This window comes from Lampris incognitus, chromosome 4 (genome assembly GCF_029633865.1).
Source record: "Lampris incognitus isolate fLamInc1 chromosome 4, fLamInc1.hap2, whole genome shotgun sequence".
Taxonomy (NCBI): domain Eukaryota; kingdom Metazoa; phylum Chordata; class Actinopteri; order Lampriformes; family Lampridae; genus Lampris; species Lampris incognitus.
Window position 1 is genome coordinate 56,312,111 of NC_079214.1, and position 27,233 is coordinate 56,339,343.

The 27,233-nt window shown below is 43.0% G+C and overlaps 2 protein-coding genes across 2 annotated transcripts; both read right to left on the minus strand.

The window, feature by feature from the left end:
- Window positions 1-984: 984 nt before the first annotated feature.
- LOC130112081 (UDP-glucuronosyltransferase 2B13-like) lies at window positions 985-2,529 on the minus strand. The gene has a single exon (XM_056279379.1). It carries the CDS (start codon window positions 2,440-2,442, stop codon window positions 985-987), a length of 1,458 nt encoding a protein of 485 aa, XP_056135354.1. The 5' UTR covers window positions 2,443-2,529.
- A 16,159-nt stretch (window positions 2,530-18,688) lies between these two features.
- Window positions 18,689-26,789, minus strand: LOC130112082 (globoside alpha-1,3-N-acetylgalactosaminyltransferase 1-like; the record flags this gene model as incomplete). The annotated part of the gene is made up of 7 exons (XM_056279380.1): window positions 18,689-18,836; window positions 20,246-20,323; window positions 20,593-20,708; window positions 24,412-24,528; window positions 25,289-25,402; window positions 26,237-26,345; window positions 26,656-26,789. Coding segments are annotated over 7 exons (816 nt in total), but the record flags the coding sequence as incomplete, so codon positions are not given.
- Between the last annotated feature and the right edge of the window lie 444 nt (window positions 26,790-27,233).

The window sequence follows — 27,233 nt, forward strand, 5'->3', positions numbered from 1 at the left end:
GAGCTTCAGTTCTGCGCTAACATGATTTGCTGGCTTTGCCCAACGAATTCTCCCACACACAGTATGCCTTGAAAGTCTAAAAAGAAAAATGAATAAAGTTTTAAAGGTTTTACTTGGAAACTATATTTCCCTGAACACCTAATGGGTTTTTTAAAGTGTGTAGATGGATTCAAATGTTCTTTAACAGCTTGCACAACAAACTGCATTGTTCTGAACTTAAAAAAAACCTCTTAAATGTATTATAAGTGTCTATAGCTCTGATAATTAAGCCATTTGGATCATAATTTAAAACGGTGCAAAATGTAAATTATCAGAAAGTGTCCCACTTTACCTGTATTCATCCCTATTTAGATATTATAATTGGGATAATTGTCTTAATTGGGGTTCATGCTTCTTGACCACCCTATAGGGTTTTGGGTTATTCAACCATTGTAAAAAAAAATCTGTGGGAAACTGTTAGATTGCAGTGATATGATTCATAATTACATTGTTAAATATTTCACATTTAAACATACAATAACCACACAGTACAAAAATATGTATAGCTTTATGGGTTCTTTATCTAATACATACACCATATTGTGCTTGGTGAGAAAGTTTGGCAGTACTACCTTTACACTGGTGATGGCACCTATGAATGCCAGCTGTCTTGACTGAAACAGGGATCGTGGTGGATTGTTGCTACTCAGTACAGGTATGATAGGCCAACTCAATCCTCATATAACCAATGAATACCTTCATCCCCACTGTGACTGGTGGGGCTAGTCACTGGAGCTTTTTGTGGGAAGGAGATTTATCACTCACAAATTACAATGCTGTTATGATAGTGTTGAAGGGATATTTACGTTAGTATAAAACGTGAGTAAAACACAGAGATGGTGATGTCTTTTCATAAGTATTTCCCAGTTTATTGAACCGAAAGCCCAACATTACATATTATTGAGGATGGTGTGAATTTGGCAAAGCACAGGACAGATTTTTTTTTCATTCTTTTTTTGTTTTTGTTTTCAGGGAAATCTTATTGCACATGTTTCTGAAACATGCAAAAGCGAGAAAGGTAATCAGCAAAACAGTAGCTAGCAAAATCAAGATAACATCTATAGAGTAGTAGGAGTACCAGGGCATTCTGTAAGACTCAGTTCTCAGGTGAGCAGTGCCTTTGTGCCTCATTACAAACTCTATCCAGAAGAGGGCGTGGTCCAGTGGTTTTATTGGCTGGTCTCTGTGCAGCCTGGAGAGTCTCTGCATGTTTGTTCTGTAGGACGGCTCGTGAAGAACTTCCTGTAAGCCCTCCAGAAAGTTGTTGTCTTTGTCCACTGTGACTAAAGATAAAATCTTGGCTGCTCCTCTGTCTTTCAGACGCAGGAGGTTGTCATATTGGTCAAAAACTAAAGGAAGGCCCAATACTGGGACTCCATGATAAATGGCTTCTTGAATCCCATTTGTACCTCCATGAGCCACAATTAGCTTTACTTTTGGATGTCCTAAAAGATCATTCTGTGGCATCCAGTCAACAAGTAAAGTGTTGTTGCCCAAGGTTGCCGGCTTGGCACCTGTATGCCTCCAGATGACCTTTTGAGGTAGTTTGGCAAAACCTGCAGCTATCTTATTGGTCATGTCAGTTGGAAGTTCACTGACAAAAGTTCCCAGAGACATGATGATGACTCCATGTTTACCAGAACTCAACACGAAGTCTTCCAGGTGTTGAGGAAGAGGTTCAGCAGGTTTACACTGGAAACCTCCTATATAGATAATATTCGGCATGGTGGGGCGAGGGAACTCAAACACAAAGTCAACTCTCATAAGCCATATATCGGCACTCTGCAATAGATCTTTAAATTTGACGCCCGTGAAGTACTCATCACAAACAGTTTGATACAGTGCATTTAGTAAACTGCCCTCAAGATACACAAGCATGTAGAAAAGCATATTTTTGACTCGCTGTACAAAAGTCATTTTGTCTGAGAGACCTGAAGAAGTTACTGGAACGAAGGATAAAGGGGAAGGTGCAATGACCAAATGTCCCTCCCCGGCTGTTGCCCACCGTACATTATAGACTAAAGGTAACTTCAGATAATGTGACAACAAAATACCTACGCCCGATGCTGGGTCAGTGAGGATTAAGTCATACTGACTTTTCTCAATGGTACTCATCAAACTCTTGTCACTCAGCATATTTCTTGCAATGTCACAGTTTATCATATGAACTTTATATACAGCTGAAAACATATCTACCTGTGCATTTAGTGCAAAAGACTTAACTCTTTCCATGTCGATGAGATTTTTTATAATTGGCTTGATAAAATTTTCATCAGTGCCCTCAACAGGTATATTGATCGAGTCGTAGTACAAAGATTCCTCGTTGACGTACCAGCTATTAGTGGTTCGCACCACTGTGATCGAATGTCCCTGGGAATGGAGCGCTTTGATGAGAAAGTTCATGTTCACCCAGTGACTTCCCTCCACAGGAAAAACCAGAATCTTCCCTCCATGAGAGGCAGGCCAGAGAACCGTAAGAAATAGTATGGTCACAGTTCCTGTGTAGTATCCCATGGTTTTGCTGCAATATGAAAAAAATAAAAATAAAAGATCAGGGGCTGGTTTCACCAACAGGGCATATGCTTGGTCTTAAACTAAGTTGGTCATAATTTGGCGTTCTAATAGTTACGCCGGTTGCGTGAGAGAGAGAGAGAGAGAGAGAGAGAGAGAGAGAGAGAGAGAGCGAGAGAGAGAGAGAGAGAGAGAGAGAGAGAGAGAGAGAGAGAGAGAGAGAGAGAGAGAGAGAGAGCTCTCAGTGGTCTTTAAATTAAGTTTATGGTATAGGACATTATTTTATTTGTTCATTTTGTAATGTGTAGGTATGTTGATCTTTTAAAAGACATGCTTATGTTGAAATAAATATACCTATACAAGTACTTATGTCTCTCGTTGTATTGGTTTGCCCTCCTATGGACATAATGCGCAAAAATATATTTGAATGGGTTCAAACCTATGTGGGTTTTTTTTAATAAGGAATAATCGAATGTAATTTTTGGCCAATTTTGGCAGCCCTAGTGACTACTTACTGAAATGCTGGCTGATGGCACTGATAATCATTCTGAGGGCTGAGCAAGGACGATGGTATAACACCATCCATGCCACCACTAGGTCACTTGTTGAGCGATGCACCAGAGTCCTCAAGCGCAGGTAAGCTACATAATGTGCATATCTTACAAAAACTTCCCTTACAGAGAAACTAGCTATAATTAGCCCTTTTCTTCCACTAGGCCCATTTCAATTTAAATAATTGCCTTTATGCTGTCTTTATTCTGAATTATTAATTGCATGCCTAAAATGATCTGCAAATGTATGCTGAATTAACTCAACAGGGCCTGACAGTACCCTAATCATTAGCTATATTTTCTAGGTTTCACGGCCTTAACGGGGAGATGCGGACGCGGCCTAAAAGAGTCTGTACCGTAATAGCAGCATGCACTGCCCTCCACAAATCTGTGTCGCCAAGAGGATCCCCTTCCCCAGGCAACACCATCAGCCAGTGCAGGAGGAAGATGTTCCCGCTGTGCTCCCTGCAGTGCATGAGGACGTCAGTGGATGACTAGTCCATACACACATTAACACCTTGTAAGTTCCGATAGATCTCTCTTATTGTTTCAAAACATCTTAATCAGCTTCTTGTCTTGGAACTATTTCCAATGTATTCCTTCAGTTCAAAATGATTCCTGGCTAAATGTCTGCTCATGTAAACCAAACATAAAGGACTTATACAGAAAACAAGTATAAAGAAAGAGAAAACACATATAAAGAAAGGACAACAATGTTTGTAAAGTATTTTATTTGCATTAGATTGTGGTTGATTATAATTGTTATTATCATGTTGATTTAATTCAAAACCACATAGGATGGCTCTTCCTGTTCAAAAATACAGAGTAAGGCATATTCAGTTGTTGGAGCCACTGTATTTCTAATGCTATTTTCTGTTTTTCCACCTCCAGCTTTTCCTGCTCCTTCTGTATTTGTTGTTGTTTTGTTTGTGTTTTTTGGTTTCAGCCTCCACTCTGAGGATTTCCTTCTCAAGCAACATCTGCTGAGGCTCATTCTGTCTCCTCCGTTTCATTGGTGGTGCTTCTGCTGCTGCCTTGAAACATTTGTGGAGGAGTGGCATCGGTCGAGTCTGAAATCAAATAGCGAATTCATTAAATCTGGTTTATAACATTATATGACAGTTTCTAAGACTTAGCCTAACGTTATTACATTCTAGCTAGAAGCAGAATTTATTGGCAGATTTTATTATTATTCTGGCTAGCTATTATTAAACTAACGAACAAATAAATAAATAGCCTAAATAAATAGGTAGTCTATGTGGAATACACACCTTAGCCGTTGCTGCTCTCGTCGCTCCCAATGTTAATGTGAACCACATTAATCTCTGGAGAGACATCACACTCTTCCTTCTGGCGGTTGGTCAATACCACCGCTTTCCACACCGCCCAAGCCAGTAAAAGCAAGGGAATCCTCTCCAAAAACATCAACAATGATGTCACTGTATGCTGACGTTTTCGGGGGAAGACCCTCACCGGTTTGATGGATTGTTTTCAAAGAAACAACTTTCTTTGCCTTGCTCAGGAGGTCTTTCCACTTTTTCTGTATATCGTTTTCTTCTTTCTTTTTTTTTGGGGGAGGGAGGATTCCCCCCCCCCCCATTTTTTCTCCCCAATTGTATCCGGCCAAATTACCCCACTCTTCTGAGCCCACCCAGTCGCTGCTCCACCTCCTCTGCCGATCCGGGGAGGGCTGCAGACTACCACATGCCTCCTCCGATACGTGAAGTCGCCAGCCGCTTCTTTTCACCTGACAGTGAGGAGTTCCTACCCCCCCGAACAGGCGCCCCGACCGACCAGAGGAGGCGCTAGTGCAGCGACCAGGACACATGGCCACGTCCGGCTTCCCACCCGCGACATGGCCAATTGTGTCTGTAGGGACGCCCAACCAAGCCAAAGGTAACACAGGGATTCGAACCGGAGATCCCCGTGTTGATAGGCAACGGAATAGACCTCTACGCTACCCGCACGCCCCTGTATATCGTTTTCTGAATGAAGGCTGCCTGAGTCATTTCTCTCCAAGTCGACTGCCTCCTCTTCGTTGTTATAACGTTGGGCTCCTTGGCAGTCAGCGTTTTCTTGTGCTGGCTGTACAGCTCTATTAATGTTATTATCTCAGTGGCAGTGGAATTGAATTTTATTTTTCTTTGATCCTCCATAACGTTGCCGCAAATTAGAAATGATTAGCCACAAATTGGCAAAACAACGGGAGATTGCCAATGTATCCTAGCAACGCACGCTAGGCGATAGCCATAATCGCATAGGCATTCACATGGACGCGGATCGCTAAGACTGGCATTGTTAAGACTTTGGTGGTGCAACTGGCGTAAAGTCCATTCTAAAGACTGGTCTTAACAAAGACCGATTTAGCAATAACGACCAGGTTTAGTAAAGACCAGTTGGTGCAACCCACACCAGGCTCTCACAGTGAGTCTGAGGCGGGTTTCACACGTATAGTCCGTTTGCTTTGGTCCAGATCAGAGGATGAGTTGCTGCTTTGTTGCATTTTCCCTTTGGTTCGGTTCGGTTTCACACGGCAAAGTGTCAAACGAACCGAAATGTATCAACAAAAGCCACGTGGGAGCTGTCATTGGTCACCAATCTAAGGTTGGTGGGCGGAGAGAGGACAGTTTGTTTTTCCTCTTGGATAGATATCTAAAACTGACCATCGGCAGGATGGGCATTTGTTAATAATTGCGGTCATCGTTTGGTCCATACACCGAGGCCAAATATATGAGCGGAATGGCACATTTGAACACTTTTCAAGACAACGCCTGGAGAACAATGTGTTGCCTCATGTTACGTGAAGAAGACATGCTGCCCTGTGTTGGCAAAGCTTGTCCTCAGCCCATAATGCACAGCACAGCTGGCAAAGGGAGCTGGTTTAATCCATACACACACAAAAACGCGTAGTGCTTCCTGCAGTTGGGTCAAATCTAGGCCGGCTCACATTCATACCACAAACGAACCGTACCAGAGTTTGTTTGTAACCGGACCGAGACCACCTCTTCAGCAAGGTCTCCATCCGGTTGTTTTGGTCTGATCAATCTGCTCAAGTAACAATAACAATCGACAACTCTGTGATTTCACAAAATGTGGCAGCCAAACATCTCGGTGTTACGTTTGATCCCAGCCTTTCCACTGATAAGCACAGTAAAGAAATCCCCAAGACTGCCTTTTTCACTTACGTAACATAGCTAAAATTTGGTCTTTCCTTTCTATGATTGATGCAGAGACTCTAATACATGCATTTGTTCCATCCAGATTTGATTATTGTTATGTTCTGTTTTCAGACCTGAAAACAGAACATTACAATAAAATAAAAGTACTCAAAGTCTTCAGATGGTTCAGAATGCTGCAGCTAGAATCCTAACTAAAAATAGAACATCTCACCATATTACACCAATTCTTGCCTCCCTTCACTGGCTTCCTATCCATGTTAGATCAGACTTCAAGGTGCTTCTGCTGACTTATAAAATCCTAAATGGACTTTATAAGATATGCAACCTGTCCCATCTCCTTAAACCGTATAGTCCATCTCAAGCTCTGTGTGATGGCCTGGCGGCCTGTCCAAGGTGTCTCCCTGCCTGCAGCCCAATGACTGCTGGGATAGGCTCCAGCATCCCCGCGACCCTGAGAGCAGGATAAGCGGTTCGGAAAATGTATGGATGTTCTGCCCACAAGATTAAATGGTATAGATTATTGACTATTGCAGACTGTTCTCTTCTCTCACGTCTTTTCTTTCTCTGAATGATGCCTTCTCCCTTCTCTTCTTCTGTGTGTGTGAATGGTGTGATGTGAGTCTCCCTTGTGTGCACGTGCAGTCTGTCCTCCTCCCAGGTCTCCATGGTGATGGTGGCCACCACCTGGACACTGCTTGGCATTCCCCTCATCGCATTTTCTTTCTGTATATCTTATAAATCCATGTAATCTTGTTATCCTGTTTCAATGTTATACCCGTCTCATTCAGATGTGTGACTAATGTGCTTTCCCCCCCCCCCTTGTCTCTTCTCCCGCATATGTGAATGATGTGATGTGGGTCTCTCTTGTGTGCATGTGTAGTCTGTCCTGCCAGGTCTACATGGGGATGGTGGTCACGTGGCTCAGGTCCTGGGCTGTTCTGGTGGCATCTGGACACTGCTTGGCATCCTCCTCTTCATATTCTTCATATATTTTATAATTCTGCTATCCTCTTTCAATGTTGTATTGTGTAAATTGTGTACACACAACATCCATTGCAAGTCTGTCTGTCTTGGGAGAGAGATCCCCCCTCTGTTGCTCTCCCTGAGGTTTCTTCCTATTTTTTCTCCATGCTAAAGTTGTTTTTTTTGGGGGGGGGGTTGTTCCTTATCCGATGCGAGGGTCTAAGGACAGGCTGTTGCGTTGTTATAAAGCCCACTGAGGCAAATTTGTAATTTGTGATAATGGGCTATACAAATAAAATTGACGATTTGTCTACACCCTAATGTGATCGCCGTGTTCACACCCGCCCAAACGAGACACACCAAGGTGGTAAACGCTCCAGGTTTCAATTAAAACGGATCAGACAGCTCAGACCAACAGACCAAATAACCCTTAGGGTGCTTTCACACCTGCCCAAACGAACCGCACCATGGGGGTAAACACCCCAGGGTTAGATTTAAATGGACCAATCAGCTTAGACCATCAGACCAAACAACCCTTAGGGTGCTTTCACAACGGACCAAACAGCGGACCCTGAAGCGTTTACCCCCCCTGGTGCAGTTCGTTTGGGCAAGTGTGAACACAGCAGTCACACTCGGGTGTGGACCGAAACAACTGGACTAAGACCACTCCCGGTACAGCTACAAACTGGTATGGTTTGTTTGTGTTATGAACGTGATCCGACCCAACTGCAGAAAGTATTGCACCTTTTTTGGATTAAACCAGCTCCCGCCGCCAGTTGCGCGCTATGCATCATGCAACGCATTGTTCTCGAGACCTTGCCTTGAAGTGCGTTCAAATTCTGCTCGCATATCTTGGCCTATGGCCCAAACTATGACCGCAGGTATGAACAAATGCCTATTCTGCCGATGGTCCATTTTGGATAGCTATCCCGGAAGAAAAACAAACTGTCCTTTCTCCGCCCGCCAACCCCACAAAAAAATTTCTGACCAATGAACGGAGTGACATCTTCCACGTGGCTTCTTTTTTTTATATACATTTTGGTTCGCTTGAAATTTTGCTGTGTGAACCCGAACCGAACCAAAGGGAAATGCAACAAAGTAGCAACTCATCTCATCCACTGATTTGGACCAAATCAAATGGACTATAGGTGTGAAAATGCCCTAAGTACATAAGGGGTAAGGCGATTTGCTCTATATGTTTTGATCCTGTCTGTATAAATGACAAGTGAAGAGACAGCCTATGTTTCACCATGACTCAACCAGATCTATAACCAGACAGAAACACCCTCAGAATACCCTCACCTGTGGAGCCACAAACTACACAACCAGATATACTATAACCAGACAGAAGCACCCTCAGAATACCCTCATCTGTTGAGCCACAAACTAAACACAACCAGATCTATACAGAAGCACCCTCAGAATACCCTCATCTGTTGAGCCACAAACTAAACACAACCAGATCTATAACCAGACAGAAACATCCTCAGAATACCCTCACCTGTCGAGCCACAAACCACAGGAGTTGCCTGATATAAAGATACAAAGTCCAACTATAGTTGCCAGCTGGTGAACAAGCTGGGCCACCCGCAATGTGAATAATTATGCATATAAATGTTGGCTTTGCATGAATGCATTTGGGGGTGTAACGGTACACATATTCGTACCGAAAATGTTCGGTATGGGTCTTTCGTTTCGGCACGCACGTGTACCGAACTAATGCACGTGCGGGACTATTGTGTGCGGAATTTAATTTGAAACGCCCAAGTTTCCGCAAAGGGCCGGATGTTGTACGTTAAGCCACCTCACTAAGCATGCACGTACAAACACGCATGCCACAGAGATTGCCGGTAATTTAGCACAGTGCAGCCTCATAGTTATGTCGAATGCAGGTAAACCAGATTGGAGATCCAGTACAGTTCAAGTCTTGTTCATTTTCTGAATACTGCACCATAATGGATACTTATTTTATTTTTCCCATGACGCTGCGCAGCTGCTGCCGTGGGCTGCATCGCAAAGTGTGCGCACTCACTCACTCTCCGCGACCTGAGAGGGGCGTTTAGTAGTGTAACGCAGCTCAATCAACGCCCGCTGTGGGATTCGATCCGAAGTGCACTGCACCACCAGACGACATCGCTGACCACTCGGCTATAGGGGCCGACCACCCAGCCGACCGGCCTGTGAGTATTTTGTAATTTACAGTAGTCCCCTTCTCCTGGAAACGCGCTCTCGCGCTGTGTCATTCCGCGCTCCGAAGAGACTTCTGAGGATCTGCACGCTTCCGGACACTTCCGGATCCCACCGGTGTAACGCCCGAGGTGTCTAGGCTAAAGGATAGTATCTTAAACAGGACAAAAACTCGGGAATTTATACTCTTTGGCGCCAAGAAACTCTCCGTTTATTACCACGAGAAATCTCGAACCACAACAACAGTTGTCGCACCTCTGACGTCACAAGCCTGCGCTAACCTACTCCAGGCACCACCATCATCCACTCAGAACTCAGAATTCAGCGCCTGCAGCAGCACAAGCTCGCAACTCGCCTCAGGTGCGGTCTGGACGGGTTCGTGCTTGTTCTATTGATTTTAGAGAATATTTATGTTGCACAGTCCTGTTGTGAAGCTGAAAGATGGTAATGTGAATACAAGTATAGTAGAGTTCAACTACAGTTAATTTTCTAAATGCTGCACCTTAATGGAAGCTTATTTTATTGTATTTTGTTGTTTATTTGAAAGAATATTTATTTTTGATTTACTTTAAGTAAAGTTTACTTTATTAGTAGGTTGTAGCTGGTTGCAGCAGTGTTTACAAGTGTTTTTTATTTTTTTATTTTAGAAAGACAGAGCCATACCCTAATTTGTTCAGTAAACCACTATTTAATTAAAAAAGAAGAAAGACGCCATTTTATGTTTTGTTTTGTTTCTTTTCCCTCTTCCTGTACCGAAAACGTACCAAACCATGACTGCAAAACCGAGGTATGTACTGAAAACCACGATTTTTGTGTACCATTACACCCCTAGAATGCATACCAGTCATAGCATGAGAAAAACACATTTTCTGAACTTGCTACTGCATTACAGAGTCAAAATACTTCTTTGAGTCAGCTTTAAAACTAAATTTTAAATGTCTCGTGTGTTAGATAATCAACGTAAAATATCAGACGTTAAAATAAAGCACAAAATATGTGCAAAGTACAAGACAAGACATATCTGTAAATGCAATTACTTGGGGTTAACATTTCCTTTAAGTGCATATATAAACTTAGCACAAAAAGTAAGGAAATGTGTGTTTGGTAGATTGTTTCTTTGTTGTAACAATGCTTCTTGGCAATAAATCTTATATCAGGCACTTGATTGTCAGCACCTGGGGTACCAGAAGCTCAAAACAAGAGTCAATAGCGACAGCAAAATAAGCTGTTTGGCATTGGCAGAGAAGATTTGGCAAATTTTTCATGGGCGCAACCCACATACTCAGCAGCTGAGTATGTGGGTTGCGCCCACAAATGCATGTTCCCTACAAATGTGGCCCCCTTTAAAAGGGAAATCAACAGGCTTTCCAACTTTATAAGATTTATTGCCAAGAAGCATTGTTACAACAAAGAAATGATCCACCAAACACAAATTTCCTTACTTTTTGTGCTTAAGTATATATAATGTCAGTGTGGGCTCTGTACTGCATAGTTTTAGATCTCTGAGGAAACATTGTCAAACGTATTACTCTACATAATTTCTGATGATCACACAACTTCATACAACCTTATTCTCCTTTCCCTTGTGCCTGTAAAAAGCAAGTTAATATTGGCTACATTCCTTTCACTTACCTGCATACTTGAAAGTTCATAAGTAACCTATTGCTCAGCTCTATAGTCTATGATCATACATAGTTTATTTTACAAAATGAAAAAAGAAATGAACTATGGTTACTTACAGATACGTATATTTCCCAACAATATCAAGGAATGTGGATGCAAAGGAGACCAAATCTTTCTCTGTGTGACAACGTTCAGTTAGTTTTTTAGTCGAATTATTTTAGGGTTCCCGCCTCTTTTCCAAGGAAAGTACAATAATTTGCATATTTGTCATGTTAGTGTTTAAACTTCATCATAATGTTGTTAACAGTATATAAATTTCAAAGACTTGATGGTAGACAAACTTAGTTAGGTAAACTCTTTTCCAAGGAAAGTACAACAATTTACACAATGGGGAAGTCAATATGTAAACATGAATATAATGCTTTGTTTTGTTTCCAATGACCCCAGGGTAGAGCGCCTATTTTCTCAAAGGACGTAGCTCCTCCTTCAAAAGTTATAGGGGACACCGGGGCATCTTGTCACACTTTTCACACTCTTATATATCTTGGGATCAATACATCATATTAAAAAATTGGGTAGTTACTAATACTTAACTAATGCTTCATAGTGTGTAGTTATCATAAAGTGTTACCAAAAATTGCAAACCAAATGAAAGAACAAAGTCTCAGGCATATATTTTATATTCATTTCGTTTTCATATCTTGTTTCAATACAGAGTTATAGGCATTTAAACAGTGAGTGTGCACATGTGACACGTTGCCCCATCAGTAGGTAAGTTGTCACACTGTGTGGGGTAAGATGTCACACTGGCTTTGCAACAAATAAAACAAGAACCAATTCACTGTTGGGTTATTTTTTTACTTCAGAATTAAATTCAGCTACAGAAAAAAGACTGATTAATCATTGAACTTGAATCAATCCTGGAACATGGCCATTAAATCGGCCCCAACTACAACAACTGGAAGATCATTTCAAACAAAGTTTCTAATAAAACATGTCGAGCGTTCAAACAAATCTCAAACCAGGTCTCAAACCTCACTTGTCAGACTCAGGGTCAGAATTGCAGTTCTGGCACACGTATCTTGCCTTGCCAGGGGGGCACTCTTCATGAGCCCTCTGCATTTCATGCACTGGACCCAAGTCTCTCTGGCTCCACACAAACAAGACACAGGCACTCATCTTCATCTGATAAAGAGACATCTGGAGTCTTTCTTTTTATACCTGTCCTCTTTTTCTTTGGTGTTTTAGATTTGTTTCCCCCACCTTTCTTTTTGGAATATATTCGTTTTACCTTATGCCTGCCTTTCAGCTGCAAGTGCCTCCTTCACTGGTGTGCCAGTGAGAATAGCAGGTTTGTTTTTGTTTTTTTGCTAGTTTTCTTGGACCAGCTTTGGGGTATGGCCAAATGTCCTCTGGAGTTGATTGGTGGGTGGATCTGGAATCACAAGGGCTGGGCCGGATTAACCATATGGCCTAGGCTAGGTGGACCTAGCCTAAGCCTAGGCCTAAGCGGGGGGGGGGGGCAGCCACGTCCGAGCCTCTCGTCCAGGCCTCTCTTGTGACCGTGGACCACCACTTTGGCCCAAGACGACTGGTGGTTTGGTGTCGAGCACAAGGAAGCTGTAGACAAATGGAGGAGTCCCACAGAACTGTGTCCTAGATGGTTGCACTGAGAGAGGCAATCCGTTTGGAGTGGCCAGAAGTCAGGTCCGTGAGGCTGGTCAAAAGGGAGTCTTTCTTATGGTGGAGTTCATCAGAAAGCCAATCGAACGTCCTCTTCAAGGTCAGCAGTCTTTCTGGTTGCTTTCTTTTGTAGCACACCGTCTTCGTAGGGCAAAGATGGCATCACTGTCTGGTTAGCTTAGCCACAAGTTAGAAACAAAGCCACACACAGCCCCAGCGCTACAGAATCGGGGTTTCAGTGGGATCAACTCAGTGCAGGAGCCGATGATCAAATTAAACGCACCAAGGGGTCGTTAAGCTGTTAGTTATTAAAGTTAAAGTTTTAGATTAGAAAGTTAAAAGCAAGCACAGCAACAGACAAACAAGTCATCTACTGGGAACCAATGGGGGGTCTTGTAATTTGAATTACTGGTATCCTTGCTGGTGATTAACATATTTTTATTCGATTTGTACATGACATGATACACACTGCACTCTTGATACTGCCTTGAGGCATTTTCCAGTTATTTTGTTATTTGAATCTCATAACTCAATATTGGTGCTCTACATATAATAACAATAACAATAATAATAATAATCTTTATTTACAACAGCACTTATGACACATTTACATACATTTCACTGAATATAACATGCTCTCCTGACTGTGATGTTAGTACTGTTTAGTGCTATTATGATGTCTGTAGGTTGACACAAACACATCTGCTTATATTACTGACTCTTTTAAATCACTTTGGATAAATGTTTGCCATGTCAGTGTAGAAATGCTGCTTTTCTAACATCTAGAAATGAGCCGTGTCCCGTTTACCCCGTCGCCTTGCCTGCACAGGCCATGGGAACAAGTCTAGAGCCCATATGGAGTCTGGTCTTGTCATTCATGGTCTGTCAGAGCGCAGCGGTGATCAGAGTCCAGCGTGGGGCACTTTGACTTTTGACACATTCTCACTTTACAACTATAGCTTCTTTCTCTCCATTGCCCTTACAAATCCCCTCTTTGGCCCCTGCTTCAACACTTTTCGCACTCACTCACCTTCAGTCATTTGTTGTGTCCTGTTTCATGTTTAATCCAAACACCAAGCTAGCTGCCACTCTGCTGAGGTGTTGTGTGGTGCTTTCTCAGCCCGCCTCGCTTCTGTTTGAGTCAAAACGTGCCACTATAACCTGAACTGTGTGCATATGCATGGGCGAGCACATCTCACTATGGGCTTATTGGCCGTCTTGACGATTACGTTCTCATGTTCCTAAGTCTCTCGACTCCACGCTTTTACTCAGCAAGCGTTAAAAACAGATAAGTTGACACTACTGTACTGTTGACACTAATTGTAGCCCCCCCACACACACACAGAGTAATAAAGATGGCGCTAAGCTGACTTGTTCCTCCTGGCTGTTGCTCTAAAATTCTCCAATGTAACTGAGAAAGCGTCCCTGCAACCCGGCCTGTCCTCTCTGCCTGCTCATGTGGAACATATGGATATATGTATGCCAGTTAGCAAGACAAGTCAAGCAGGACCAACGCGATAACACTCATTAGGGACAAGGGACAGGGCGATGTATGTGTGGGCTATGAGACTGTGTTGTAATAACGAGCCCTTTTAAAGCACTTCAGCACTGCCACTAAGTCAGGTCTGCTTTAAGAGACAGACTACAGAGGGCAAAACAAAATGTCCTGATGGCTATGTGTTTGTGATAGTTTGGTACTGAACAACATTTGGCATATCTATTTTGACGTTGATGGTTTTTAACTGGTTTTGGAGAATAAGACAATAAGGATAATTGCAGCACTGCAAAACTGAGACATTTTACATATTTGAATTAAGAAAATCCCTAAAACAAGAAAAATAATCTGCTAGTGCTGATTAGTGTGTGGCATCAGCATAGCTGATGCTGCACCAATCGGCCTGTCAGTCTCCCACTCCAACCAACCCTCACTTGTGAACAAGATCCCAAGATACTTGAACTCCTTCACTTGAGACAACAACTCATCCCCAACCTGGAGGGAGCAATCCACCATTTTCCGGTAGAGAACCACGGCCCCAGACTTGGAGGTGCTGACTGTCATCCTGGCCATTTCACACTCAGCTGCAAACTGCCCCAGTGCGTGCCGGAGGTCACGTTCTGATGAAGCCAACAACACCACATCATCTGCGAAGAGCAGAGATGCAATTCTGAGTTTCCCAAAACGGACACACTCCTCACCTTTGCTGCGCCTTGAGATCCTGTCCATGAAATATCACAAACAGAATCGGAGACAAGGGACAACCTTGGTAGAGTTCGACACCCACTGAAAACGTGTTTGACTTTGTGCCAAGAATGTGGACACAGCTCTCACTTTAGTTATACAAGGACTGAATGGCTTGTAGCAACTGCCCCGGTACCCCATACTCCCGTAATACCCCCCACAGAGTGCCCTAGGGTACACGGTCGTAAGCCTTCTCCAAGTCCACAAAACACATGTAGACTGGCTGGTCAAACTCCCATGCCTCCCTCAGCACTTCCGCAAGGGTAAAGAGTTGGTTCGTTGTTCCACAGCCGGGACAGAATCCGCATTGTTCCTCCTGGATCAGTGGTTCGACAATCAGTCGGAGCCTCCTTTCCAGCACCCTAGAGTAGACTTTCCCAGGGTGGCTGAGCAGTGTGATGCCCTGATAATTGGAGCACAATTATCCAATTATGCTTGCTTTTTTTCTATCCAGCAAATGACAAATTACAAAATACTCAAAAGTATGTTATAATCGAGGCTCACAACAATTCGTTTAAAGTACCCCTTCACTCAAAAATGTGTTTTTCTTATGTTTGTGTCCCCTAAAATGTTTGACTTTGGCTATACTGACTTGCATCTGTGCAGAGTTTGTCACTACAGCAGTGTTTTCACAACCCTCTGCTGTAGGGGGAGATGTCCGTGCACTTCCCTAAAATCTGAGATTCAAACGTACCCCGAGCAAGCTAGATTTGGCACATCACAAATCCCAAAGCCAATCGCTGTCTAATATGCACATACGGTGCTGGCAAAGAAACCTGAAACCTCCTGCACAGAGCGGACTTGTCAGTGCAGAGAGCAAGTTTGCATTTATATCATGAAAGTTTTGACAGCAGACATGGTAGAGTGTGCAGTTTTTGGATGTAAACCGTACCCTGGATCTTCCTTCCACTATCTACCAAAAAAATTCCACCATACTGCTGAAACGGTTGGGATTTATTTACAGACACTGGGCTCACATGCCTACAAACAAAAATACATTACCATTCTGATATGTCCACTTGTATGCGACTGTGGCAAGACTGTTGCCACGAGGGGGTTTGGACAGAGGGATGGGGGCAAATATCGTCAGTCACAGATCTATTTGTTATGACACATTCATCCAGACACAGAGAGTAGACAGAACCAGCAACAGATCTGGCTGACACGGAGAGCTTGCCCAGTGTGTCCTCGGCTCACCTCGCACCCCTCCCTTCCTTCCTTCTCCGGCTCCCCTTCCTCACAGTGACAGCGACCCAGTAGCAGACCCGCCCGGCATGCTGTGCTGCCCGTGGCACACGCAGCATCTCCCTCGATCCCGTGCCAACGGCCCAGGACTCTCCCACAGCATCAGTCTGGTCTGGCTCTCCCTCCGTCTCTCTCTCCGTCTGCACTAGCCTGGCGTCTCTCACATCTGGTACATTCGCCTCCGCCCGGTGTGGCGGAGGTGGTGAGGCTCCGCTTGCCATGCTGACCCAAGAGAGTGAACCGGTGGCTCCGGGGGGGGGGAGGATAGAGACCCTGCAATCACGGGGAGATCTTAATTGAGGGCAGGGATAATTTGCATATTAAGAGGGGTTTCTTTTTTAACATGATCTTTTTTGGTATTTTCTGCCTTTATTTGATGGTTACAGTCGAGAGAGAGAGGAAGGACAGGGGCAAGAGAGAGGGGATGGCATGCAGCAAAGGGCCCGGGCTGGATTTGAACCCAGGCCGCTGCGGAAAGGACTCCACCTTATGTGGCACGCGGCACTCTGCCAGGTGGGCCACCGGGGCGCCCCATAGATTATGGATTTTTTTTAATGAGGGCAAAGGAATAGATGTGACTTTCAGGATTTTGCAAAGATAAATTATTTTGCAGAAAAAAACACATCAGACAATTTATTATATCAAGCAGAACATTTTCATATGTCTTAAAACATGACCGGAGTGGTACTTTAAAAAAACTTATCTTGTTTTAGTCAATATGTGTTTACTACATTGTTGTCAAATTAAATGTTTGTTCATTTGTTTTTTTTATAAAATCAAGATTTTCTTTCTTTAAAAAGTGTTTTTCCAAAAACGGGTGTTGAAAAAGGGGGGTCATCTTATAATTAGGGCCGACTTACATTCAGGCCGATACGGTGATGGACTGGAATAGTTTAACAGTACTGGATGCTGCCATTAAGACTCCGTTCTGAACAAAACCTTCCGTACTTACACTGCACTTCTGTTTACTAGGCCACAATAAAAACATTAAATAAAGAACACAAATAAACAGCTTTTGCAGCTTTCTTGTGTTTTGAGTCATATATAGTGTTTATGTGCACACAAGACATGTAGGTCAGGTGAATCGGCCGTACTAGATTGTCCCTAGGTATGAATGTGTGTGTGGGCCCTGTGATGGCCTGGCGGCCTGTCCAGGGTGTCTCCCCGCCTGCCGCCCAATGACTGCTGGGATAGGCTCCAGCATCCCCGCGACCCTGAGAACAGGATGAGAGGTTTGGTTAATGGATGGCTGGATGGATGGATGTACACCCAACAAAGTTGCTACTACGTTTGCATTAATGTACTGCAGGTCTTGCGTTGTCGGGAAACTAAAGCCCTTAAAGTAAATGTGATAATCTGGCACAATAGTGGCACCTGGTGAGACTTCATTACAGCAGCCCCCCCCCCTCCCGATTGTACCTGGCCAATTACCCCACTCTTCTGAGCCGTCCCGGTCGCCGCTCCACCCCCTCTGCCGATCCGGGAAGGGCTGCAGACTACCACATGCCTCCTCCGACATGTGAAGTCGCCAGCCGCTTCATTTCACCTGCCAGTGAGGAGTTTCACCAGGGGGACGTAGCGCGTGGGAGGATCACGCTATTCCCCCAGTTCCTCCTCCCCCCTGAACAGGCGCCCCGACTGACCAGAGGAGGCGCTAGTGCAGCGACCAGGACACGTACCCACATCCGGCTTCCCACCCGCAGACACGGCCAATTGTGTCTGCAGGGACTTCCGACCAAGCCGGAGGTAACACGAGGATTCGAACCGGCGATCCCTGTGCTGGTAGGGGAAGGAGTAGACCGCTACGCCACCCGGACGCCCTATTGCAGCAGTCTTGTACTGCAGTTGTGAACTTGTGATGACGTCAGACAACAAATACACATGCACGGTGGATTAACACAGCGCGTGGTATTAAATTTTTTTAAAAACAATTTATGTTCTTTACAGAACACGTTACCAAAAGAAGATGTCATTTTTAATTATCAGACAAATTAGCATTAGAGTCCAGCAGGGTAACAGTGTGCTGCATAAATCAAGTCACTTCCTGTCCAACACTAACGCCCCACCAGGGTATTTACCAGTACACCAGCAGGTACAATAAGCAATAGCAAAGGGTCTCAAGTTGCATCTCAAACAGCGCAATTACAATATAAACAATTAAAAGTTATTTTACCAAAAAAACAAAAAAATTAGCAATGGGGCCTTAAACTACTTCGACTGATGGGCAAACATAAACATCTGGAAAGTGAAACAACTTTGGAAGGGGGAAGTATGCTCATGTACAGATTGATATTGACAGCAGCTACAAAACAAATGTTGGTTATTTGGTCTCTCGCTTTCTGTTAAGTGTACCTGCCTCACTGGCAGGCAACCGGCCTGTGTGTATTTACTCTCGATTGCTTTAACATTAGAGATAACTTATATTTGCAGCCTAGCAAGCTTGCTTAATGTCCTGATTATCGATGACTTTAATGTCCATGATTGGGCCGGATCTCTGCATAGTTCTTGACCAGCTGGGAGATCCTTATGACTCTGGTGTCGTTTGGTTGTCTGTCATAGTCTGACCACAGATACTCCGGAGACAGCACTTTGGTTGGTTTGTTGTATAACAAGTACCTGCAATGAAAAAAGAGAGGGATGAATAAGAATTAAACTCCAGAAGACAAAGTAATCTAGTACATTCTAAAATATATAAGATTTTTTGGAAAATCCATCCATCCATTATACAAGCCACTTATCCCAATCGGGGTCGTGGGATGCTGGAGCTTATCCCAGCAGTTATTGGGAGGCAGGCGGGGAGACACCCTGGACAAGCTGCCAGGCCATCACAGGGCCGATACATCTACACCAAGGGACAACACCTAGTATAGCTGATTCACCTGACCTTTATGTCTTTGGACTGTGGGAGGAAACCGGAGCACCCGGACGAAACCCACACAGACACAGGGAGAACATGCAAACTCCACACAGAGGATGGCCTGTGATGACCCCCAAGGTTGGACTACCCCGGGGTTCGAACCCAGGACCTTCCTATCTGTGAGGTGACCGCGCTAACCACTTCTTGAAAGTTTTGTTTTTTTGTTTTTCGTTTTTACAATAATATGCAATAACAAATACCCAAGATCACATGAAACCATTACATTTGAATCACTAGACCAGTGGTGGGCAATCTTATCCAGAAAGAGACAGTTTGGGTGAAGGTTTTTGTTCCAACCAAGCAATTGCACACAAAGACTCTACTGGTTGGTTAGTGGGATCAGGTGTGTAACTGCTTGGTTGGAACAAAAACCTGCACCCACACTGGCCCTTCCTGGATAAGATTGCCCAGCCCTGCACAAGACAAAACAGATGTAAAGAAAGCATCAAGAAATAAAAGGTAGTGCTATGAACAGAAAGATAATAGTACTGCTGGAATCCGTCGGAAGGATTCCAACAATCCTTCTGAGGGATTCCAACAATCCTTCTGAGGGATTCCAACAGTCCTTCTGAGGGATTCCAACAATCCTTCCGAGGGATTCTAACAATCTTTCCGAGGGATTCCAAGAGTCCTTTATTCCAGAGAGAGAGAGAGTGCACAATAATCCTTCTGAACAGTAATTACTTCAATAAACAAAAAAAAGAAAAAAAATATTTGGTTTAATAACCCTTGTATAACTTTCACTTTAAATGCACTGTGACTGCCTTCAAATTCTCAGTAAACACCGTAATAAACCTTAGGTACCTTTTAATTAGATTTGTGGGCCCACCTTAAACAGTAATTATACACCATAAAACTACATCAAGCAACGTGTGTCATCAACAAATCGGCCAATTCCAACAACTGAACTCACCCAAACAGGTCAAGGGGGGGAGTCATGAAAGACTTAATCCATGGGCAATGACAATTGTCAATCACTTACCCACCATAGAGGAACACTAAATTTGTCAAGTAGGTAGACAAACAAAAGACACAAACAAGGGGGACAGACAGAGGAAGACAGATAAGCAAAGCTTTGAAAACAATAGAAAGAGTAGCAACGTTATACTTGTTGAGATGACCTTCTTCCTGCCAGACGTCCTCGATCTTGTTCTTAGCGTCTACCTCTGACTGCTCATAACAGTACCTAATGAAAGGAAAGAGATGGTAAGAGTAAAAGCATTTCTCTCAAGTATACTGTCATTGCTAAGGTCGAGTGAAAGGATTTTACCTATATAGCAAGCAGCATTACAGCTAGTACCAGCACATAGACAGCCCCTTAAAAAATTATGACACTGTTTTATGCAAAAAATCAAGTTGTCATTTTAATAAAAAAAAAAAACCACTTCATTTAACAGTTTTGGTAATTCTGTTGCACTGTTGCTGCCCTTCCCCATTGCTCATTGAGTATTTTACAGTGAATGAAACAGCAGCGCCCTCTTAATGTTGACGTGGTGAACCACTGTATTGGACTCCTGCTGTAGACGTAGTCGTGTCAAATCTGTGAGGAGGCCAGGCCGGAGTTGGCTTCCCTTGGTGAAAAAAAATTTTTTTTTGAAGGATTAACCAATCAGATGAGGCTACCATCACACCACTGCCAAACTGCCATTAGTCAGGAGGGATTGGATCTATGCCAAGGGAACCAAGGGAAGCCAGCCGCCAGTTGGCCTCACACCATTCATCTCATAGCACGTTATTAATATCATTGAAATGAAAACAAAAAACGGGAGATTTAACCATTAGCTATTTTTTCTGTATTGATATCTCTGTTAGCAAGTAGTGGTGTGCAGTCATGGAGGGTGTAGATTTGAAGTTTTTTGTAAAAATAATAATTTGCCAAACTACCACTGCAGCAGCAACTTAAACTCAAGACTGACGGCAAAACTAGACCTGCATACGGAGAGGAAAAAAAGGAGTGATTCGGAATTTCAATGAAGAAAATTATGACCATAAGGAATGGCTAGCTAGTAGCGCTAAACTTCAGCGACCATTTTGCTGGCCGTCACGGGAATGGCCTTCCTCTTCAAATAGGGTGAGTGAAATGCACACCCCCTTCTCGCTCTGTGGCTTGACTGTTGACGAAACTGCCCATGAAGCTATGTGCGCATTTGCTGATGTGGTTATATTGCTTAGATGTGTTGTGCCTTGCTTGACTGGATTTAGCTGCATGTGCTGATCCATCCTCTGAAGTAGTTGTTTTAGTGCGGTTGTTTACACACAGAAAATAAGCACCACAGACAGCACACATAGGGCCAAGTTACCTGTTTAGATGAGATGCTAGTTGTTTATAGCTTCGGTCATGTAGTATGATGAACATTTAGCCTAGTTTTAAAGGATACGCATGGAAAGTATTTGTGTTTGTCAAGCACATAAGTCGTGTGTTTGATCCATGTAGCCCACTGATACTTTATGAAGTGAAGGTAAAACTTTAAACGTCATCTGATTGAGTTTGTGAATGAATGCTTCTTATATTCATGATCAAATCTGTACTGACCATCTGAGTAACTGGGCAATATTGTATAGCCTATATTTTGTACAGCAAGAAGGTAGATAACTAGCGTGTTCAAGTCCTGTAGCTGTATGATACAGTTTTGTGCAAAATGATATCGGGCACTCAGTTAGCTCATCAGGTTGCATTATGTTGGCTGTTGAAGCGGCAACAAACTCCTGTCAGTTAATACCCCCCCCCCCCCCCACACACACACACACACATCACTTTGGACTCTGGAAACATCAGATGGGCATTCATCAGTATTTTTGACTTTTAACAGACTAAATGATTAATCAATTAATTGAAAAAAAAATCAACTGTCATGGCCACTTCTGGTTCTGGCTACTCCAGCCGGGTTTCCTTGCATCTCATGTCTAGCCCTGCTCTGACACCATCTCAGCCCCAAGACCCATCCAGTTTATCCGTTTGCCCCAAAGCTGTTGTTGATTTTTCAATATGTTTCTGTGTATGTAAGTTTGGCTGTTTACTTTGTTGGTTGTTCGAGCATACTGTCATGTGCCTGTGTGTTCCTAATACTCCTCATGTTTCCTACCATTAAACCTTTTGTTTCACCTGTTACCACGTCTGCATTTGGGTCCTCAATTCCTGCATCCCTCGTGACATCAATAAATGATATATTATTTATTATCATCATTCGATTTGGAAAATAATTGTTAGTTGCAACCCTAATGTACATATCAAGGCAATTTAAAACTATGCATGCAGCACCATTTTGGATTCTCTGCAGCGGTGGGATTGCATGGACTGGGGGACCAGCAAGAAGTGTATTGTAGTAGTTTAACTGCAAGAGAACAAGAGCCTGAACCAGGAGCATGATGGCATGAGTTTGTAGATGTTATACGAAGCAAAGCGGCAGGAATGGGAGACAGCTTGTAATGTGGTCAAAGAATGTTAAACTGTTGTCAGTCTTCACCCTGTGGTTTGCCATCAAACTGGACAATTATCAGTGTCCGGATAGATGTATTGATAGATATGTCCTTGGGTATGGAGGATTTAGCAGCAAAAATCTGGTGAGCCGTTGTGTCAAATGCCACAGATAGTTCAATAATAATATAATGATAATAATAATAATAATAATAATGATAAACATTTTATTTAAAGGCACCTTTCATGACACCCAAGGTCACCTTACATCAAATACAATAAAACAAAGCGGGTAGCGTAGGGGTCTATTCCGTTGCCTACCAGCATAAGGATCGCCGGTTCGAATCCCCGTGTTACAGACGCGTTTCATCACGTATGTAAGTGACATCTTCAGTCACAAGTGATGTTTCTTTAGAAGAAGTCTCCAGTGGACACAGTCTTTGTGGACACACTACTGTAACCCCCTATCATATTACAATAGTTCATTTACATTTATGGGCACTTATGCCTAATTCGGTACTGTCACTTTAAGAGACCGGGATCCTACGTCAGGCTTGCTGGGCGGTACTCTCCTGAATTACGTTCTACGCGAACTGTCAGATCGTCAGTCGTTACCGTGACTGTAAGCCTTATATTAGGTAAGCATGTGTAAACCTATCAGTACCATGTGTAACATATTTTATGTTGAATGTCTTAAGTGCCCTGAAAAGTAAAAGTTTAAATGTCGTGGTTCGTAAATATATTTGCAACGTTGATGTGACTAGCTTATGGTTACTAGCCTTCACCACACTATGTGTAGCTAGCTAGCGTTAGCCACAACATGTGAATGTAAGTCTTCGCTATACTGTGGTTTTAATATCTTCTAGAGGTTGATGTATTTCGGAAATGTTTACAAATATTCAAATTAGGTTTGTTTTCGTCTTGTTCTGTGAGTAGAAAATATTTTAGGTGGTAATTTTCTTAATGTTAATTTCAATCGTAGTATGTATTTTGCAATAGCAGTGAAACTTGTGCTCTTCCGCATTACATTCTATGCGAGCTGGCAGGTCACCAGTCGTTACCGTGGTTGCAAGCCTGAACATTTTTATTTCTTATATTAGCGAACTGGTGTTTGGACACGGCCCACAAACTAGCCAATATGGTTGCGTCTTCCCGCTATTCGACTTTGGGACCGGATGTGGTCAGCAGATTCATCAATCCTAAATCGTCCATCATTGACTGCGTAGCGCCTCCTGTTGGCGAACTCGATGAACTGTGAGCCAGGAAACACTTCACGGATTTATTCAAGTAAGACTGTTCCAGTAGCCATTCACTTCCTGGATTTATTCAAATAAAACTTCCAGTTAAGGGTCCCAACGAGATATCTCCTTTTGTTTATTATTTTGTTTATTTGGGTGTTGTGCACAACAGGGGTATTGCAGCGCTGTAGCTTATCAGTGTATAATTCATACTTGTATTTTGCATATATATATATATATATATTTGTATTTGCGAACCATCATATGAATATTGGTACATACTGTTATTCCCTATCTAAGAAATGGAAACGGATGATCCGCTGTGGCGACCCCTAACGGGAGCAGCCGAAAGTAGTAGTAGTAGTAGTAGACTGTTATTCCCTATCTACATCTATCTAAAGTATAATTCCATGCAACTCTACTTACCTTGTGCCTTGTCCAGATTATTCACACACAGTCAACTCATACTATACCTGACCTTGAGGTAGAATTCTATCCTTATTAAAGAAGGGTTACACTACCACAAGCAGGAATAAAAATAGACATGAGAAAAAAATGGCTAGAATAATTTTTTTTCCGTTTCGTTAACTTGATGAGAATATTTTAGGAAGTGGGTAAAACCTTGTAGTAGCCACGGTGAAGCACAGCTGAAAGCCGACTGAGGGACTCCGCTCCGACACGATTGTGGAAAATACTGTCAACGTCGATCATGATGAGATAGTCAGCTTCTCCACGAATCTGAGAAAAGAAGAAAGGGGACGGACGCTTAAAAAGGGAAGAAATTTGATGGGAATAAAGAGAAATGTGTTTGTTTGGAGAAAAGTCTAAGTCTTCTACAGTCTCTGATTGCCAAAGGACCGAATCTTACCGAAAAAAAAACTCAACTCCTTTTTCTCTACAACTCTGGCTCCCACTTAGCTTTCAGACTGTCTCAATCTAATGCTTTAAAATGTGATTGTTTTTAATTATATAGCTATATAGTTTTTTAATTATATAGCTATATAGCAAAGGATTCCATGTATAACCGTATATATGCAGAGCAGGTGTACAGAAACTTGCCCGTCCGTTTCAGGTATGCATTGAGTATAATTCATCGTACAAAAGAAAGGAAGAGACAGACGAGAAAAGCAGTCACTACCTCAAAGGGCTTTACATTTACATAATGAGAATCGGGTAAATCCTGTAAATGACAATGGGTGTCAATGTACCCTGGATTCAAGGAAGCACGTAATGAATACACTTACCAGGGATCAACTTTTACAGTTGTCCCATCTGAGAGGACTGAAATTTACATGGGACAACCAAGACAGAAAGCTCTAGACATCATAAAGACAGCTATAAACAAGCTGTTGACACACAGTGGCATTAGCAAAATTATATTTTCCAGAGCAACGAGTTTACTTTATTGGACATTCAATTCCAACAGACTTGAATAGGCAGGGGCATTGGTCGTGGTCTCCAGTTTTTATTGCAGTTCTCTGTTATGACCACATCCTACCCGTTTGTCAATGGTGATGGTGGCCCATTTCATCCTGCCCAAGACCACGTCCGGCCAGCGGTTGGCACTGGGGATTGTGACAACTGAGATCTTCCTGCCCTTACCCAGGTTAACCTGGTTAGTCAAACAAATGAGGAAGCAATTAAGATGCTTTTTTGTCTAAGCTATGTCCTAAGTTTGTTACAAAGCAGTGAGTCACTATAAGGAAATTTAAAAATAGCTGTAGAACAACAGACAGTAAACATTACATGGTATTAAACCCAGCTGACAGTCCTCAACTTGTAGTCCTTCTAAGGTCTTGAATAATGAAATGGACAGAATGACTGTACAGTTGCCCATCAGACAACCCATCCCCTTTTTGCTTTCCAATTGCACCCGGCCAATTACCCCACTCTTCAGAGCCGTCCCGATCTCTGCTCCACCCCCTCTGCCGATCCGGGGAGGGCTGCAGACTACTACATGCCTCCTCCGATACATGTGGAGTCGCCAGCTGCTTCTTTTCACCTGACAGTGAGGAGTTTCACAAGGGGGAAGTAGTGCGTGGGAGGATCATGCTATTCCCCCAGTTCCCCCTCCCCCGTGAACAGGCACCCTGACCGACCAGAGGCGGCGCTAGTGCAGCGACCAAGACACATGCCCACATCTGGCTTCCCACCCGCAGACACGGCCAGTTGTGTCTGTAGGGATGCCCAACCAAGCTGGAGGTAACACGAGGTTTCGAACTCAGTGATCCCCATGTTGGTGGGCAACAGAATAAACCACTATGCTACCCGGACGCCCTCCATCAGACAAAATTTAATAAAAACAAACTGCCCATTTTAGGACATTTGTATATTATAAAACTGCTTCTCTGGCAACTATTAGCTACCACTAGTACTACTACTATTACTACTGATATTGCTATAGAATTGATTATAATAGAAATAAGTAACATAAGCAACCACTCACGTTGGGAACCTCATCTTCATGGTCAGTGAAGACATAGTAGGTAACCCGAAAGTCTACCAGCAGGTGCTTCTCCCCTGATTCTAGGAAGCTCTTTAGGAAACGAGTGTACCTGGAACAGACAGAGAGGAACAGAAGTCAAAAGTGTGCACATCGAACCCAAAATCAAGCTTAGATACAGGATAATGTCCAACAAAACAAAAATAATATCTGCACATTGAATCCAATCCTGAATTCAGTGTGTGAAGATTCCCTTTTTTCACGGACATGAGAGGAACTAAAAGAAAGTATATTTAAAAAGAAAAAAGCCAGGATAAGCTCATATCCACTTTATGAGACGTTTAAAAAAAAGGTACTAGTGCCAATTTCAGGGGGGGAAGGAGAAAGAAGAAGGGGAGGCAATGAGAGACCAGTATACCTACTTGCCAACAGCAAATACTACCACAGCAATTCTTGGGTCCATGCTCTTGTAAATGGAATCAATGACCAATGGATCGAAGGTTCCCTCCCACACCAAAGGAGCATTCCAGTTTGTTACCGAGTTCACGTCAGTCCGTTTAAGAGATTAAGACGTTGATCTCAAATACAGTTTTTAAACGTGCAGAAAAAAAAGTTTTACTAATCAATCAGAGTGGACTACTAAACCAGTTATAAGCAAATCCATACATATTTTTATCGCCATTATCAGAACTGATGTGCCTTATATACAAAACATGCAAGTTGCATAGGGCCCTGCGACTGGCAGATAAAAAAAGGAGAAAAAAATTTTATGCTAAAAAAAGTCACCGTTTAGCTATAAATCTATCTTTATGGCACCCAAATGGGCATATCCCTCCAAGGTACAAATCAGAAAGATGGCGGCCCAAATGGAAAGGCAAGCTCGAGATGAGTGTATGAGGATAACTTTCATTGAAGGCCATTTTCTTTAAATGGTAGGTATTAGCTCAGCTGGCCGAAAAGCAGGTTGATTTTCTTCAAAACACATATTTGTCTAGAATAT

Bases quoted from the DNA above. Each gene is read 5' to 3' on its own strand.
- LOC130112081 (XM_056279379.1), bottom strand. From the start codon at position 2,442: ATGAACTTTCTCATCAAAGCGCTCCATTCCCAGGGACATTCGATCACA.